Below are 19,137 nucleotides of genomic sequence, written 5' to 3'. Positions count from 1 at the left end.
TTGAGTTAGGGAGGTTTTTTATGTATTCTGGATAGTAAATCCTTATCAGATATATGATTTGTAAATATTTTCTCATTCTGTGGGTTGTCTGTATGGTCTTTTGGTTCATTTATCTTTTATAGTATTTACAAGTTTATATTATAGTTTAAAAAGTATTTAGATTAGTATCTGTCTCCACCATTAGAATGTGAACACCATTAGGGTAAGAACTATATCAGTTTTTGCTCACTTTTATATTTCTAATGTGTAGCACATTTTGTTTGTCCATTCATCAGCTAAATATTTTTTGAATGAGTGAATGAACTGAGTTCCTTTAAGTTGATTTCTGAATTGTTCCATTGATCTATTTGATCCTAAATATCAATAGTAGTCCATCTTGTCTTCTTGCTTGTTAATCTTATTTTTTAAAACCTTCCCAGTCTACGGCCATGCCACCCTGAACAAGCCTGATCTTGTCTGATCTCAGAAGCTAAGCAGGGTCGGGCCTGATTAGTACTTGGATGGGAGACTACCTAGGAAGACCAGGTGCTGTAGGCATGAAAAAAAAATAAAAAATAAAGGATTGTAAGCTGACGAGGTCCTTGCAATCTGTGAGGTCAACCAAGGGTTGCCTCGCCTAAAAATAAATAAATAAATAAATAATAAATAAAACCTCAGCTATTTTCAGGCTATTTCATCTTAAGTAATGTTAATTCATCCTCCCCCCTTCCCCCAAATTTAACCCTTGGTATCATTTTACATAACTCATTTTTTTCTTTCAGAGGGTTTTCTTGGTGTGGGATAAAGGCTGCAAAGTTGTCTTAGACTGTTTGGGTTGCTATGGCAAAATACCATAGTTCTAGAGTCTGAGAGGTCCATGATCAAGGTGCGAAGGACCTTCATTGGCGAAGGACCTTCTCTCTGCTTTGTAGACTAATGCCTTCTTTCTGTATCTTCACATGGTGGAGAAGAGAGATCATTTCTCTCATATCTTTTCTCTAAGAGCACTAATTCCATTCATGAGGGCTCTACTCTTATTACTTAATCACCTCCTAAAGGCCTTACCTCCAGATAACATCACATTGGGAATTAAGGCTTCAACATAGGAGTTTTAAGTGGTACATAAATATTCAATCCATAGAAGTACCTAACAAAATTAAAGAATTAAGAAATTAGGCAGAGTAGAGCTCTGGCACTATCAGTTTCACAGGTAGGGCCAGTACAGAGCATCTAACTGATTTTATAGGAAATCAAATGGCAGAAGGGGTAGCCAATCATTTGTATAGTTTCATAATTCATATAGTAAATTAATCATATAAAATTAGTAAATTTATAGATATAGATCATGCATAAATATGAACTAGGTTGAGAGAACTATTGTGAATCTGTACAATATTTGAAATTTTCATAGCTCGAAAGAGTAACTCTGAATAGTAGTCTTATAATATTTTTTCCTTCCTCCCAGATTTAAACAGTCAAGTTAAATCAAGGTGGATAATTATGGCAGAAGGTGGATTCGATCCCTGTGAATGTGTGTGTTCTCATGAACATGCGATGAGAAGGCTGATCAATCTGGTGAGATGAACAGGACAGTCCTATTCAGAACTGAACTGTACCGCTTCCATTCTGTTTCTATGAAAATGTTGGTTATTTTCATCTGATGGAAACTAAAAGTATTTCATATTTGAAATTCCACATTGGTTTAAGTCATAATAGTTAAAATGCTTGCCAGCAATTCTTTTATTGGAGATAAAAATGGACTTCTGTTTTTATGTTAGATTTATGTTGGTGAAATTCCCCATTATAAGTGGGTAACATATTCATGTACAGCTTTTTCTGTTCTGTCTTAATGCATATAGTCATTAGCTGTAAGGAGCTTGTTTACCTGATAAATTGCTGTGAAGTCAGTTTCTGTTATATGACTCAAATCCTACTTCTCCAAATGACGTGACAATAAAAAAATCTCTATAGAAAGCATTTCTAAATTAAAATTAATTATTTGACGGAGGCAGATTTCTGAATAATAGGCTTTGGATAGTCTCATTGAATTGATTGTAGTGAGATTTGAATTATGAAATTTGAATTGTGGCATTTTAAAGACTTTCCTAATCTATAAGTTCAAATATGTTGGCTGTTTATGTATTATACTTTACACTTTTTATGTAGAAGAGGAGAAATTTGACCATTATTGACAATAAAGTATATTATTGTGTTACATATTATAACAACATTTTATTGTTTTAGACTGCTCTTGTATAGATGTATGTTATAATTAGCTAGTTAATACAGGCAGATACAAATATTTTCTCAAATATTTGAATTATTGCTAGTTAATAAGGTTTTCTGCTGACTCAATGTCTATATATAGTGATCAGAGTCTGTTTCTTGGAAATTGTATTTTTTTTAGAATCAGCATATTGTAGGACTTATGATCCGTAAGAATGCCTTAGGAGAGCAATAAACTAATCACTTAAAATTAAATCAGACTCTTTTGGTATAGAAATATAATGGAAATGTCATATGTCTGATAACTTGAAGTGAAAATAGATGAGTCCGAGGAAAGAATATTTAAAAAAAATGTTTCTCCTGTTATAAAGTTAAAGAGCTGGTACTTTTTGTGTCTAAATTCAATTAAATCAAGGCAAATTTTTTTCAAATTACTGTGATATTAGTAACAACAAATAGACTTGTAATTTAACTGTGGTAAATTTTCCAAGGAGATCAGTTTTTAAAAAGGGTTATTAACTCTTTATTAGTATAGTATTTTTTATTTTAATATAGTAACATGCTTTTTAAAAATTTTTAATAGCTCTGCTGCTTTTTTAGAGATGGCTAAAACTAAACCCTACTTTTATGATGCCCTGTACATTTATATTCTCTTTAGTAGATTGTCAGGAAGGTCATGTTTAGCTTTCTTTTTTTAAAATGGCCACATTAGTTCATGCTTGATAGGATATGTTTATAGCAATCCTGGTTTGAAGGTACATTACAAATCCTTGAAAAGTCCACATTTTTTAGCCTGTGATGGATATTTTCACATAATATAAATTATTGATGGTGATCTACTTGTATATAATTTTAGGTGGACAACATAGTGGTTAGACATTTATATTGCTTATGAACTGATTCTCCCAATAAATCTAGTACCCCCCAGCGACACTATACATAGTTATTATAATATTATTGACTATATTCTCTATACTATACTTTACATCCCCATGACTGTTTTGTTTTGCTACCAGTACCATGCAGTTTTGATTACTGTCGCTTTCTAGTGTAATTTGAAGTCAGTCAGAGTGATGCCACCAGCCTCGTTCTTTTTTCTCAGGATGGCTTTGGCAATTTGGGGTCTTTTGTGCTTTCATACAAATCTGATAATTTTTTGTTCCATTTCTTTAAAAAGTGCTGATTGGATTTGGTGGGGATTGCATTAAATCTGTATAATGCTTTAGGTAATAGGGTCATTTTGACTATGTTGATTCTTCCAATCCAAGAACACAGAATATCATTCCATTTCTTTGTATCTTCTTTGATTTCTTTTAATAGGGTCTTGTAGTTTTCATTATATAGGTCCTTCACATGTTTCGTTAGATTTATTCCTAGGTATTTTATCCTTTTTGTTGTAATTGCAAAAGGAATTATTTTTTCCACTTCTTTTTCTGACACTTCGTTTTTAGAGTATAGAAACACTATGAATTTTTGAATGTTGATTTTGTATCCAGAGACTTTTCTGTATTTGCTTATTGTTTCTAGTAGTGTTCTTGTGGAGTTGATTGTTGAGAATGTTTCATGTGTACTAGAGAAGAATGTATAAGCAGCTGTTTTGAGACGGAAGGCTCTGTAACTGTCAATTATGTCCAGTTTGGTCCTATGTGTCATTTAAGGCTGTTATTTCCTTACTGATTTTCTGTTTGGATGATCTGTCCATATCTGACAGTGGGGTATTTAGGTCCACTACTACGATAGTGTTTTGGTCAGTTTCTCCCTTTAGTTCTGTTAGTAATTGCTTTACATATTTCAGGGCTCCCTGATTGGGAGGATAGATATTAATAATTGTCGTGTCTTTTGGTGCATGATTCCCTTTATCATTATGAAGTGTCCCTCAGTACCTTTCTTTACCTTTTTTATCTTGAAGTCTATTTCGTCTGATATTAGTACCGCTACTCCTGCTTTTCTCTGAATATCATTGCTTGGAATATTATTTTCCACCTTTTCACTTTGAGTCTATATTTGTCTTTGGAGCTGAGATGTGACTCCTGGAGGCAGCATATGGTTGGGTTTTGTTTTTTGAACCAGTCCGCAACTCTGCGCCTTTTTATTGGTGAGTTCAGTCCATTTACATTAGGGGTGATTATTGAATTATGAGGTCTTCTGATAGCCATTTTATCTTTTGCTTTCTAGTAGCTCGGTGTTTGCTTCCTTATACTTGTGTTTCTGTTTGTTTGTTTTTTTTTTTTTTTTGGTTGGCTTTTGTGGGTTTTGCCTCTAGTTTTTCTTGTTTTATGTTATATACTTCAGTTCTGAATCTTTGGTGTGTGGTTACCATTATGACTATCTAAAGGATAGTTATATATATAACTATTTTCTTCTGCTATTTTTGTCAGCTATTTTCTTCTGCGTGTGCCTTATCTCCTTTTCCCTTTGCGAATTTGAATATTTGAGCCCTCCCTTTTTTGGTTGCTTCCATGTCCTGGCCACTGTGAATAATGCTGCTATGAACATTGGTGTGCAAATATCTTTTCGGATATGTGTTTTCAAGTGTTTGGGGTAAATACCCAGTAGAGAGATTTCTGGATCATATGGTAGATCAATTCTTAGTTTTTTATGAACCTCCATACTGTTTTCCACAGTGGCTGTACCAATTTGCAGTCCCACCAGCAGTGTATGAGGGTTCCTTTTTCTCCGCATTCTCTCCAGCATTTGTTATTACTTGTTCTGTTGATTATAGCTATTCTAACAGGTGTGAGGTGGTATCTCATTGTGGTTTTGATTTGCATTTTCCTTATAGCTAGTGATGTTGAGCATCTTTTCATATATTTATTGGCCATTTGTATGTCTTCTTGGGAGAAGTGTCTGTTTTGGTCCTCTGCCCATTTTTTGATTAGATCCTTTGTTTTTTTTTTTTGTTGTTTTTGAGTCATATGAGTTCTCTGTATATTTTGGATATTAGGCCCTTATTGGAGGTGTTGCTTGCAAATATATTTTCCCATTCGGATGGTTGTCTCTTTACCTTGTTGATGATTTCTTTTGCTGAGCAGAAGTTTTTTAGTTTGATGTAGTCCCATTCATTTATTTTAGCTTTTACTTCCCTTGCTTTTGAGGTCAAATTCATAAAATCCTCTTTACAAGTCCAAGGTTCTTGAGTTTAGTTCCTATATTTTCTTCTATGCATTTTATTGTTTCAGGTCTTCTATTCAGGTCCTTAATCCATTTTGAGTTAATTTTTGTGTGTGGTGATACACAACAGTCTAGTTTTGTTCTTTTTCAGGGGGCTTTCCAGTTTCCTCAGCACCATTTATTGAAGAGGCTTTCCATTCTCCACTGTATGTTTTTGGCATTTTTTTCAAAAATTATTTGCATTTTTTTGCATTATTGGCATTTTTTGCATTATTGGCATTTTTTTCAAAAATTATTTGCCCATATAAATATGAGTTTACTTCTGGACTCTTAAGACTTTTAAGGTTTGCACTAAGAAGACCGAAGATAATCCATTGCGTTTTCCTTTATAAGTTACCATTTTCTTCTCCCTGGCTGCCCTAAGAATTCTGTCTTTGTCATTGATTTTTGATAATTTTAATATGATTAGTCTTGGTGAAGGCCTTTTTGGTTTGAGATAATTGGGTGTTCTGTTGACTTCTTGAATTCTAAGCTCTGTAGCTCATTCGTTAGAGTTGAGAAATTCTCATCTGCTATTTGTCTGAAAATGCTTTGCAGTCCGTGTTCCTTTTCCTCGCCTTTGATAATGCCCACTATTCTTATATTTCCTCTCCTGATGGTATCAGCTAGTTCTTGAACTTCTCTTTCATTATTTTTCATTCTTTGGTTTCTCTCTTCTTCCTTCTGATTTATTTCTAGATTTCCGTCTTCGATATCACTGGTCCTTTCCTTCATTTGGTCAACTCTATTTCCCAAGCTTGCTATTTCATTTTTCATCTCTTTTCGCGTGTTTTTCATCTCTAGAAGTTCTATATGGTTCTTTTTGAGGATTTCAATCTCCTTGCTCTGCTCATCTAGTTGTTTTTTCAATTCCTGAAATTGTTGATATGATTTGTTTGGGTATCACTGAGTTTTTTCAGAAGTACCATCCTGAATTTTCTGTGATTTAAATTCCATATTTCTATGTCTGTAAGCTTATTTTCTGGAGATTTTTCTTTTTCTTTCTGAGATGTCTTGTCACCTTGGTTGTTCGTGGTGTTAAATGGACTCTTTCTCTGCCTGGGCATTAATGGAAATGTATTTTGCTTTTTTACGAGAATGAAGATTTATTATATAAATGTCTGTCTTTAGCGTGCTTTTCTTTTGGTTTCCGGTAGGTGTCGTCTAAGCCTCTTGGATCCGTGCTTTATTTAAAGCCTTAAAAATGCCTTTTTATTTTTCAATAGATATTTATTCACGCTCGCTACCCTCAGTTTTAGTTCCTTACAGTGTTAGCAACAGTTTCAATAGCGTTTGTTCAGATGCTCCTGGGGCCCCGCGGTGTTTGGTCTCGGAGGGTATGGGGGGAGGACCCCTCTGGATTGGGGGTTGGGGGCTGCGTCTCAGCCTCGGTTTTGCAACTGCGGCTGGTAAAATTCAACTGTTATTTTTCTGCTGTCCCGCTTCTCTGCCTTCTGCCCTGGTGACTGGCCTTGCTGCCAGCTAGGGGGAGTTCACAGCTTTCCCAGGCAGGGCTGTTCAGGGACCTCACTGCTCCTTCTCCCCTCCCCGTCCTCCTATAGGTAGCTCTGGGGGCTGCCAGAGGCAGCTGTTTTGTTTGTCCCAGTCCATAGCCTGACACTCGCGGTTCTGACCTGTGGTAGGTCTTATGCGCAGATCCCATGCTCAGATGTGCTGGTGTGCAGTTTGGGTGTTTTTTGTTGAGTTTTAGATGTTCAGCTTATTGTTGTTTCAAGGGGAGAGATCTGGGGACATGTCTCACTCTGCCATATTTTCAAAGATCCCTCCCTATGACCATTTTGTAACTGCCAATTTGTACTTCTCAAACCCTTCACCTTTTTCTCCCAGCCTCTCAACTCCTCTATTACCTGGCAATCATCAGTTTGTTCTCTGTGATAGCAGTATTGAAGATTTCAGAAGGGAGGAGAAACTCATTTGATTTGTTAAATTTGCTGATTACGTTTGATAGAGATTTGTTCAAATTTAATCATGCATTATAATTTTTAATTCATGCATATTTTTTTAAATTTAAATTCAGAATCAGTTGGCATTGTTGGGCCATATGTACTTTATTGATGTTGTTAAGTGCTTTTTAAATGTTTTGTAGTGTCTTTTGAAATAGTGTTTCTAAATTTAGAAATTCAAAGTTTAATGCATCATGTTTACTGTAGCATTATTTATAGTAGTAAAAAGTTATAAACAGCTTAAATGTCTGCCAGCAGGTAGGTGATTATGTGATCACACTCATATGATGGAAATTTATACCGATGTTTAAAATAATTGTCTTTGAAGAATATAACGAGAGAAATGCATATGTTATATGAAATTTAAAAAGGAATATAAAAATAGTAGTATGGTTTTGCTTTTGTGTATACATACACACAATCCATGTATGTGTGCATAGGAAAAAAGGCTAGAAAAAATACACCAAAATATTAACAGTATTCTCTCTGGATTGTAGAAATTGTGGTGAGAATTCTCTTTTATAGTTTCCTGTATTTTCTGTGGTGATATAGTTTATAATCAGAAAAATGGTATTTAACAAAAATTACAGATTTTTTCATTTAAATGTTACCAATACCTTTTGTAATATAGTAGGCTCCTCTACTTCTCATGCATCCATTATCTTTTATACTTCAGAGGATATTTTTTCATAGTACCTGTTAATATTCATTGAACTTTCAAACTAACTTCCTAGCCTATATTTTAAAAACAATTTATCTGAGAGTGTAATTTTTTTACATGAGCTATAACTACCAGAACTTAGATGCCTGTGTGCTCAGGAAACTCACAGATGTAATAATGTTATGTTACAGTATGACGACAGAGCACAGACTTATTCTCATTTTTCTAAAACTGGATGTTTAATTCGTCCTTGTAATAGAATAACATCTCAATCATTTCAAGTACTAATTTGGAATTTTTGTTACTTTTGTCCTCATGTAATTGGGTTTCCTTATAGGTTAGAGTATTATTGATTCCTAAGAATTTGAAATGCAAATAGCAAGTAGAAACCTCGGGAAATTTGAGGATTTTAATGATTATTTATGGTTAGCTCATTGGTTATATGCAGAGCTGCAGTTTAGTTTTGTCTGTTCTGTGGAAATAGATGGGCTTTGCCAAAGGCTATATTCGGTTTAGGAGCAGTTATGATTTTACCATTAGTTCTTTTCCATTTTAATAAAGTTGTATTCATTCACTATTTAAAACTAACTTCTTTCTATGACTTAGTAATGATATCAGTTAAGGTTGTTTATTGCCAGTAATAGAAGTTCTGGCTGATTTAAACAGAAAAGGACATATTGAAAGGATATGTGGCTCATCTTGGAGAACCTGACATGAAAATCAATAAGATAAAAGGGAAAGTAAGTGCCAAGATGAGAGCCGAAGTCACGTAGCAAACTAGTCTAGCCATGATGCTGCTGCTCCTGAATTCCACACCTTTGTATACCTGGCTGTTGTTGTAACATTTCCATTTGGATAACTAATAAGACTCTTACACTTGATGTTTGCATAACTGAACTTCTTTTCTTGCCCCCAAGCGTACACTTTTCTGTCTTCTCTGTTTGCACCATTATTCCGGTTGCTCGGGCTATCTTTTATTCTGTTCTTTCAACCCTATAGCTAATGCAGAAACAAATCCTTTTAGCTCAGCCTTAAAAACGCAACCAGAACCCAGCCATTTCTCACACCTCCAGTGCAACATCCTGGTCTAATCTGTAATTATCTCTTGCCTGGCTTATTGAAATTAGCCTCCCTATGGGTCTTCTCTTGCCAAGTCCTACTCCCCTCAAGTTTAGTCTCACTATAGCAGCTAAAGTGACCTATTTTCAATAAGTCAGGTAACGTTCCTCTTTTTCTCAAAATCCTACAGTAGCTTCCTATAACACTAAAATGACAAGACAAAATTTACATGGTTCTACATGATCTGTCCCCCTCGACCCCGCTCTTTCCCTTTGCTCACTTTAACAATTCTGGCCTGGAAAATATAGGTCACATGTAAAAGAAAAGGACTTTTCAACAGCAAAACTGGAAGGCATTGGTACAATGACTTTAAATTTGGAAAGGAAATTATTACCAAGCTAGCATTCTATATCTAACCAGTCAAGTAGGAGGTCTTTAAATATTTGTCTTCAAGAATTTTATTTCCTGTCCTTTCTTAGATAAATTACTAAACAGTGAATTGTTTTTCATCAAAATGAAGGCATTAAAGAAAGAAGGCCAAGATCTGGAGTGTGAAAAGCAGGAGATCCAGGACATAAGAGAGGCAAAAGTAATTTCCAGGATAATGGTGAAAATTGATTCCAGGGTGATAGCTGTGCACCAGGACCACAGGATGGATAGCTGGTTTAGTTGGGAGGGTTTCACATGGCTGTAGGACAGACTTTTTCAAAAAGTTGAATTAGTAGATACCTGGTGAGCATAGGCATTTTGTGGTCTAGATAACTGAAAACAAGTTTTGAAAAGTCAGAAAACTAAATAAATGAAGAAAACAAAAGAATGTTATCAAGTAAGGAAAGACAGAAATTAGTACAGAAAAGAAAAAAGTAATTATAGTTTGCTACATGGCTCAACTCTGAAGAGCATTTACATAGTCATAATGATGTTAAAACTTACTAAATGGAACTAAATAAATTTATGATATAACTTATTATCTGGGAAGAGTACATGTAAGGTGGGGTCAGGAAAAGAGAATTAGGTCATTTTCTGTGGGTGAATCAATGGTTATAGCTTAACTGAAAAATCAAGGAGTATAAACAATGTATATTTATGTATAAAGACAAGAAAGTTAATACTAAAATAAACAGCTAAAATTTGAAAGTACTTACCTCTGTAGAGTGGGAAATGGGGAAGAGTTGAGGAACTGCTTTTTGGGGGAGCAAACTTATAGAAGTGTTTAAGTCTAAATTGTGTACATGAATAATGAAAATTAAAACAAAACAGAAAGCAGAAAACTTCCAATTTAGGCAGTACAAAAAGTAGGTGTGAATCTTTTAGATTGCTGAATCTGTTGTACATCTTTTTCTCTCTAAGCAATATAAGGTGATTGGCTGAGGCCTTTGCTATGCAGGGTAAAACTAGGATTACTGCTAAGACAAGTGAAAGATATTCATGGAGAGGACTCCTAGTTATGGACCAAGAGGACTCCTAGTTATGGACCAAGAGAGAAGCTAGGAAACCCCAAACCTCTATAGTGAATGTCAAGTAGGAAGAAAAAGAGAATGCTGGGGTGCAGCCTCTTGGTCGCAACCCCTTCCCCCTTCCTCCTCGAGAGGGAGCCTTGAGCACAAGCGCAGAGCCCACGGCAGGCCCAGTGTGCAGGATAGCCAGGGACGCTGAGGGCCCAGCGAAGTGGGCGCATCACCGCAGATCCAACACCTTTACTACTCCTGAAGGTCCAAAGCCCTATTCTAGATGTACAGACAGGGCAGGTGCAGTTGAAGAAGATGAAATGGGGACCAGAGTTAACAAATTTCAAGATGAAAGAGAAAACTTGTAAATGACTTTGAAGAAAGAGAAAATCATCATCAAGAAGTTCTGATTTGAAGGAGTCTACATCTGCACTTCCTGCTGACTTGAAGACAGAAGTAGATCAGCTATGAAAAGAATATCATCTCCTATAACATCTGTATTAAAGAAGCCCCAAGACACCTTTGACAACCTGGCATTCATCCCAAGACAATCCCCTCCCCTCAACAAATTCAAGAAGTATAGTCAATGATTGTGGGATCGGCAGATCAAACTCTGTAAGATGGCTCTGCATTTTTGGGATCCTCCAGCTGAAGAAAGATGTGATTTTGAAAAAATACGTCCTGTAGACCTCAGGGAAATGGAGACCAAATCTACAGAAAGCAGTTCCAAGTCCCAGATCAGCTCTCAGGATAACTTCCCTATGTACTCTGGCACACCTACCAACATTACACACGTGGACTGCCAAGCAGAAGAGAGTAAAATTTGGAAGCTTGTGTAACTGAACCCTTGAAAGATTTCTTTGCCATGAGCTAACTAGTGCATGTGGTGGCCACTGAAAGGAAGTTGCCTCTACCTGGCTAGGTGGAGGGCCAGCCAAGCATGCCTTGTGCATTTTTAACTGGGTGGGTTCTGTTAATAGTTTATTATCTTATGGTGAATTATTCTTGTCTTATTTTCCTAAGAAAGTTTTACATATAGCGAATTTTGCATGTTCTAAATCATAAATGGGGATAAATCCAATGAAAATTGAACTTGAAGCAATCTTGCAACAAACTTAATTGCATAATCCCTACCACCCTCCAAGTTAACCTGACAAGCATCCTTTAACTGGTTTTCCACAAGTATTTTAGACATTAAGTTGCCACTTGTCAGATGTCTGGTTCAGGTTTAACTATGTTCTGGACCAGTCTAGCATCAGCTTTCTTTACTGATGTCTAAGTATGCTCAGATTTGGATACCTTTAATATCTTTATGTAAATTTAATTTTTGGCCTTTTGTCAATATGTCAAGGAGGATTTTTCCCCTCAAACAGCACTAAATAGTCGAGGATATTAAATTGAGCTGTTAAATTAATAGATTTTATTTAAGTTATACAGTCTTAATTTGGTACTTGTAAATAGTGCTAGGTAGGCCTTGTACCAATAATACTCCAAGAGTTAATGTAGCAGAGGGAATCAGAAAGAACATTTTTTTTACATAATTTACCATGTAAAATTGCTGTTAATGATGATATATATAGATTTTCTGTTCAAATATTCAATTGTAAACTTCTTGTTAGGATTGTTATGTTTCTCTTGCTTTTGTATGGAATGATATTGCAAAAATAAAAAATAAAAAACCTTAAGAAAAAATTTAATAAAATTAAATATAAAAAAAAGAAAGAATTCCTGGTCAAGGAATGAAATGTATTATAAAGCCTAGAATGACGCCATCCCTACTTTGAGCATTAGGAACTTCTGTAGCCTGCCTACATGCTTCCATGATAAGGGAAGCTGTTTGTATACCCTAACTGTTCACCAACCTAGTCCTTTATTAATAAATATGAATAGAAGATCAAGCAGAGTTGTTGGAAGAAAATGATTGGGTACAGCTACATTAGAAGACAAATTGAAATAGGTATGTCTAATATATGAAAGATCATTATGAATGTTATGGTTATAAATGCAGACTCACACAAGTATCTTGTGCTAGTCTTAAACACGAACAGCAATGCGATTTTCTGAAATGGTGAACTATTCTTGGTAAAGTTGTAAACAAAATGAAGGAAACCATCAGCAAAACAAAAGACAACCGACTGGGAGAAGATATTTGCTAATGATACATCTGATAAGGGGTTAAATATCCAAAATATATAAAGAACTTCTACAACTCAACAACAACAAAAAATCCAATTAAAAATGGGCAGAAGACCTGAACAGATACTTCTCCAAAGAGGAAATACAGATGGCTAATAGACATATGAAAAGATGCTCAAGGTCACTAACCATCAGAGAAATGCAAATTATAACCACAATGAGATATCACCTCACACCTGTCGGAATGGCTGTCATCAATAAATCAAAAAACAGCAAGTGTTGGCAAGGATGCGGATTAAAGAGAACCCTCATACACTGTTGGTGGGATTGCAAATTGGTACAGCCGCTATAGAAAACAGTTTGAAGGTTTCTCAAAAAATTAAATATGGATATATACCTTTTGACCTAGCAATTGCACTTCTGGGTATTTATCCAAAGAAAACCAAAACAATAATTAGTAAAGATCTATGCACCCCAATATTCATGGCAGCACAATTTACAATAGCCAAGATATGGAAGCAACTTAAATGCCCATCAGCAGATGATTGGATAAAGAAATTGTGGTTCATATATACAATGGAATATTACTCAGCCATTAAAAAAAAAATGAAATCCCACCATTTACAAGGACATGAAAGGAGCTAGAGGTTCTTACGCTGAGTGAAATAAGTCAGACAAAGATAAAAACCATATGATTTCACTTATATGCGGAATCTAAGGAATAAAAACAAACTAATAAAAAACAGACTCACAAATATAGTTGACAATTTGGTGACGGACAGAGGGGAGAGGCGTTGGGGGGCTAGGAGAATGGGGTGAAGGGTTAAAGAAGTAGCAATTAGTAGTTGATAGTTGGTCATGGGGATGGGGAGCACGGCAGAGGGAATGCAGTTAGCATTAATATGATGGCTAGGTAGAGGGCCAGGGGAGGGAGGGAGCAATTGGGGGGGATCATTTTATGAGCTATAGAGATGTCTAATCAATGTACTGTTACTTGAAACTAATTTAAATAAATGAATTTTAAAAAATGAAGTATAATCTTCCCTTAATTTAAATGCTAAAGTGCAGTTAGATTCCTTGATAATTCAGTATCAAGTAAAACCATTCAAAAAATACTTTTTTTTTTCTTTGAACTGAACTTAGATTACAAGCTCAGGTTTTTTACTTATGTGAATATGTGGCAGGACATGTGAAAGTCATGTGGGACTCTGGCCAGTAACAAAAATCTGCTTCTCACATATTCTGGATGCCATAGTACTGACATTTGAGAACCTTTGAATGGGAAAAGAATAGAGTTTAAAAAAAAAAAAAAAGGAAACTGAAATTAGCTTATGAAGCAGGCAAGAAAAAAGAAGAGAAGCATAGTTAATAGAAAGTATAGAGTAAAATGTTATGGGTGACTAGGTTACATTCCCCTGTTAGAAGAGAGAGATTGGAGTTTTAAAATATTGTTTAGAGTTTTTAAATGCTGTTTACAAGGGAGACAAACACTGAAAACAAAATATCTTAGATAAATGATAAAGGAGTGGGGAAAAGCTCCCCCCAAAGAATGTGATACTCTAAATCTCACACAAAATATAACTCAAAGCTAAAACAATTAAATGGAACACAGGAATTCTATTGACCAAAAAAAAAAAAAAAAAAAGCATCAAAAAGATATAAATCTTTATGTCCTGAAACAGAATGCAAAAGCTATTAGAAATATAAGAGGCATGTTTCAGAAGTATATGAGAAATGTTAGTGTGAGTCATAGAGATACCTTTGCAGCTTAGAGGGTGTGTGTAGGTTAGTGTAATATGTTTGTAAGCGCATAGAGGAATTTTGAAGAGATATACCTGAGACTCATACCAATGGTTATATTGAGGAGAGTTTAAAATGAGTCTAGGCACTATTTTAAGCCCACAGAAGCATCTGATGTAGATTTTCCTTTTACAAATGAGGAAACTTAGATACAGAAAGGTTAAATCACTTTTCCCAGGTGTTGTAGCTGGTTAGAGAATAGCAGAGGCACAGTCAACCCTGAGTTTAGCTCTAGGCCCTGTGATGTTTCTTTAGTACTTATGTTCTACTCCACTGCCTATTGTTCTCCTTCAGGTACCTCAAAAAGCACTTTACCTGAAATCAAGGGAGCGGTAGAGGGATAGGAGAAAGCAGGAGAGACTCCTCACAGTACTTTTACGTTTCAAAACTGAATGCATTAACTATTCAAGTAATGAAATTAAAACTTTTTAAGCATCTTCGAAGCTTATTAAAAGCAATAGAGATTTATACAAAAATTTCTAATTACAGAGTTTTTTCACTGGAGAATAAAATTTTTTAAAATATGATTTGAAAATAAGATACTATATTCTATGATATTTAGCTTTTCAATAATTCCGAGACTTTCTTCAGTTTCTAAACTGGTAGATTTTTTTTTTCTCATCAGAATGTAAAACATATTTTATATATGTATGATATATAATTTGTATGTCTCCTAAAGGATTTATGGATACAAATAGCAGTTCAAACTCTACTATTGCCTCATCAGTACTTACATATGTTTTGATCGCTTAACTGCTAAGCTGTACCAGTACAAAGAATATAAATCTGATTATTTATTTTATTGTCTATCTGCAGTATGGACTTTAAAGGAAATGACTATATCTCTGACTATATTATTACAGGAGCATTTTTAAATGATACATTATAGGCAGTATTTAAGTTCATAGTTGATAAGACTGCAGAACAAAGAATGACCATTTTGAGGTGCTCATGACAAAGTTTTACTTCTCTTGCCATGTCGCCTTTCTATGATTTAATTACATCATTGCGTTATACAAGTGTTAGACTGTTCTTAATGCAATTGTATTTTTCCAGGTGCATGTATGTTTCTATTTGTCTTGAGAATGTTCAGAAACATTAAAAATGGAGGTATTATCTTGACATTACAGATATTTTTCTGTCTTAGTCTAATTCTAATTAGAACTTTAATGCTTTACTTGTTAAATACTGGCTAATAGGACTCAGAGAGGTGATTAGGAATATACAGTGAATTTCCTTCAATTAAAATCAGACATCTTTATCATGTTACATATAGTTCTGTGTTTTATTACTTGATTTAATATGGGAATATGCCCAGTGATAAATATGGAGTTTTAGTAATCTTATAGTAGAATACTACTATATATGTAGAAAAATTCCAACACAAAACAATAATCTAATTAATCTTAATTCTTCTAAGTTGTCTAGTATTCTTTTTGTGTATGTGCACGCCCTGTCTGAGGTTAGTATTCTTCAAAGAAAAAAAAGTGATATTTCCCTATAACATATCTAGTTTTGTTTTAAACCACTCATTTCCTTACAACCATAAAAACTGCCTGGAGAGAGACATTTATTGATTCCCATTGAATCCATTTGCAGAATTATTCTGGCATCACTTAGTTCAGCTCCCTTGCTACCTCCTTCTGTTCTGCTTAACCAGCTCTTTCTTGGTATATAGTTTCTTCTGTAATGATAGGAGTTCCAGAAAGAAAGAACAGATGAATTTAGAAATGTTAACTTGGATTAGGCTCTGTGTTTTTCCTGTTCTCTGTTGTAACCTAATATTTGGAATGCAGGTAATCCTTTTTTGTTTGTTGAGCTCTATATTTCAGCTAGGCAGTGTAATCGAAACATCTATATCTTTAATTTACTTAAATTTGTTTCCATATAAAAGTACTATAAGCATGTGATTTGGAAGGTCCTTGGTCAGATTCCTATTTATAGGCCTAAAGGCCCTGTAAATTGTGACTAATGTTTGCTATACTTAAATAAGTCACATTAAGACCTATTGGCTTTTTCCTGGAAGAAAAGTATATGTGCCAGAAATTTTTCTTGAGAAACCTTTCTATTCAACAAATATATCTACTACAATCTTTTCCTATTTATTTTAATTTTGTAAAATATTTATTGATGTAAATAATACATGAATATGTTCTTCTGAAAAAACAATTGATCAGTACATTGAAAGTTAAGACTAAACTCCTCAGTCACTTCTCCAAATCTGGCTTATTCCCTACTTCTCTAGATGAATTTGGTGTGCATCTTCCCAGATCTTTCTAACAAATATATATTTAGATACTATAGTATATATGTATATATAGACATATGTATCTTCTCCAATTTAATAATATTTAGCATTTTCATGTTGCTACAAAGCCTTTTTTAATCATACGATCGACTTTTGGGCTTTATTTTAGTCAATAAAGGAAAATTTTTTGTATGTATTTCTTTCATATCTTAATTCTTCTTATTAACACTATTATCCAGGAACTAGAAGATGAGTTAGTCCTCCTATGATTAGTGGTACAGTTGATTTTACCAATTAGGAAGCGAGTTTGTTTTATTTAAAAGATAATATAACCATTGCATGTCCTCATGGCATAAAATTCAATCAATAGTAAGTGTAGAAAGGGAAAAGCAAAAATTCTTCTGTGTTCTCCAACTCCATGTTGCCACTTTACTGAATATGAACTATTAGCAGTTTCTTTTATGTTGTTCCAGTTTTTGTGGCTGTATACAAAATTATTCCAAAACTTAATGGCATAAAACTACCGTTTATTAAGTTGACAAACTGTGTGTCTAGAATTAATATGGAGCACAGTAGAGATGGCTTATCTGCTGCACAATGTTTGGATTCCTAGCTGGGAAACTCAGGCTCAGAGCAGGAAACATCTGGAGGCTTGCTCACTCACTGTCTGGCAGTTGATATTGTTGGGTGGCTGAAACCCTAACTAGTACTATTAACCAGAACATCTACATATGATCTTTTCATGTGGCTGCTTGGCTTTCTCACAGCATAGTGGCTTGGTTCCAAGGGCAAGCGTCCATCCCAAGAGAGGATGGAGGAGGGAGAGAACCAGGCAGCAGCCACATACTTTTTAGGAACTAGCCTAAAGAAGTCACATACATATAACACTTCTGCTAAACTCTTGGTTATAGCAGTCACGAGCCTGCTCTCATGTTCTAGAGAAAGGGAAAATACACTCCATCTCCTGATCAGGAGTGGCAGGATTCTGGAAGAGCACATGTGACTGGAAATACTGCTGTGGCTGTTTTTAGAAAATACAATCTGCCATTTACATCTTTCTAGAAATTGGTTTACATAGGAGAGATAATAGTTCATATATATTTGTGCATATGAACTATTTACTTTACATGTTAACAATGTCTTAGTTCAGGCAGCTAAAACAATACTACTGACTGGGTGGCTTATAAGCAGAAATTTATCACAGTTCTGGAGACTAGAAGTTCACAATCAGGGTGCATGGTTGGGTCTGGTGGGAGCCGCCTTCTGGGTTGCAGAGAGCCATTTTCTCATATCCTTTCATAGGGGAGAGAGGGCAAGAGAGCATTCTTGGGCCTTTTTTATAAGAGCAAGAATCCCACTCATGAGGACTCCACTCATATAACCTATCACCTCTGAAAAGCCCCACCTCCTAATACCATCACATTGGGAGTTAGGACTTCAACATAAGAATTTTGAGGAGACCTAAATTTATTTAGTCCAGAACAGCAAATTAAAGGTAGCATCATTTTTGGAATTTTGTCTCATGTGTGTGTGTCTTTGCCTTTTTTTTTTTAATAACACATGTAATATGTGACTATCTGAATTATGAATACATAAAGTAATATAGAAATATAGGACAAAACGTCAAAGTCCCCCTTTCTCTTGTCCTTCCCTTCCCCCACTCACCCATCCCACCTCATGATCACTGTCGCTTGCTTGGCCAGTCACAAATCTGTGCATTTATATATTATTATATGTAATCAAAATAGACTGTACCAGAAGGATATAGCATATAAATTGTACTATTGTCTCGTTAGTAGCCATAAATTATGTGATAATTTTTGGTTCAATAAATGAAATTCAGATGGTATTTGGTAGGATTGGGGAAAGTACATGCATATCATTTGGGCAAAGTAGCCCAACCTATTAGTATTAGACATATAAAAAGTATTTTCAAGATATTCAGACTTGCTTTTAACTTGATTATTTGAAGTTTTGAGGCTTAAATATACATGGATTATTGTCCTTCAAAATTATTTTTGTTAATATTGTAGGAAACTATGTGGAGATGCTACTTAGTCATTAAGAACTAAATGTAATCAGAAATATTAGGTTCTAGCTGGTCTCCCAGTTGAAACACTGGACTTCTGTAGTGGTGTGATTATATAGAAATACTTGAATTAAATGTGCTTTGTTTATCTTTTGTCATTTCTTTAAATTTCCCATCCTGTAATTTGGCAGTGTATACCAAAACTTAAAATGTACATACCTTTGTTATAGCAATTCTTCTCTTCCTTATCTTAATGAGATTAATGAAATAAGAGTGTATTTATAGGAACAGTCACCACATTGTTTTTCATATACAAATTTGGAAATGATGAAATTAAATGGAATACTGTGCAGCATTAAAAGTTATGTGAGCCGAGTTTGGCATTAAAAGATTTGTGACTAGGTGTTGAGTGTGGCAAAAAGATAGCAAAATAACAC

At 34.8% G+C, this 19,137-nt stretch overlaps 1 protein-coding gene, 1 non-coding gene and 1 pseudogene across 3 annotated transcripts in view; all 3 read left to right on the top strand.

The window, feature by feature from the left end:
* Positions 1-19,137, top strand: part of SMIM14 (small integral membrane protein 14) — a 66,033-nt gene that overhangs the window by 17,144 nt on the left and 29,752 nt on the right. For both annotated transcript variants that reach the window (XM_023532168.1, XM_011362746.2), the window contains one exon: positions 1,445-1,554. In XM_023532168.1, the coding sequence (XP_023387936.1) occupies positions 1,445-1,554 (110 nt within the window). The remainder of the gene's footprint in view (positions 1-1,444; positions 1,555-19,137) is intronic.
* LOC111741559 lies at positions 419-537 on the top strand. Its single transcript, XR_002781020.1, has one exon. It is a non-coding gene; the product is annotated as a 5S ribosomal RNA (ribosomal RNA).
* On the top strand, positions 9,554-11,361 carry LOC111741511 (annotated as a pseudogene).

This window comes from Pteropus vampyrus, unplaced genomic scaffold (assembly GCF_000151845.1).
Source record: "Pteropus vampyrus isolate Shadow unplaced genomic scaffold, Pvam_2.0 Scaffold79, whole genome shotgun sequence".
NCBI classification, from domain to species: Eukaryota; Metazoa; Chordata; class Mammalia; order Chiroptera; family Pteropodidae; genus Pteropus; species Pteropus vampyrus.
This window is presented reverse-complemented; position numbering and strand designations above follow the sequence as displayed.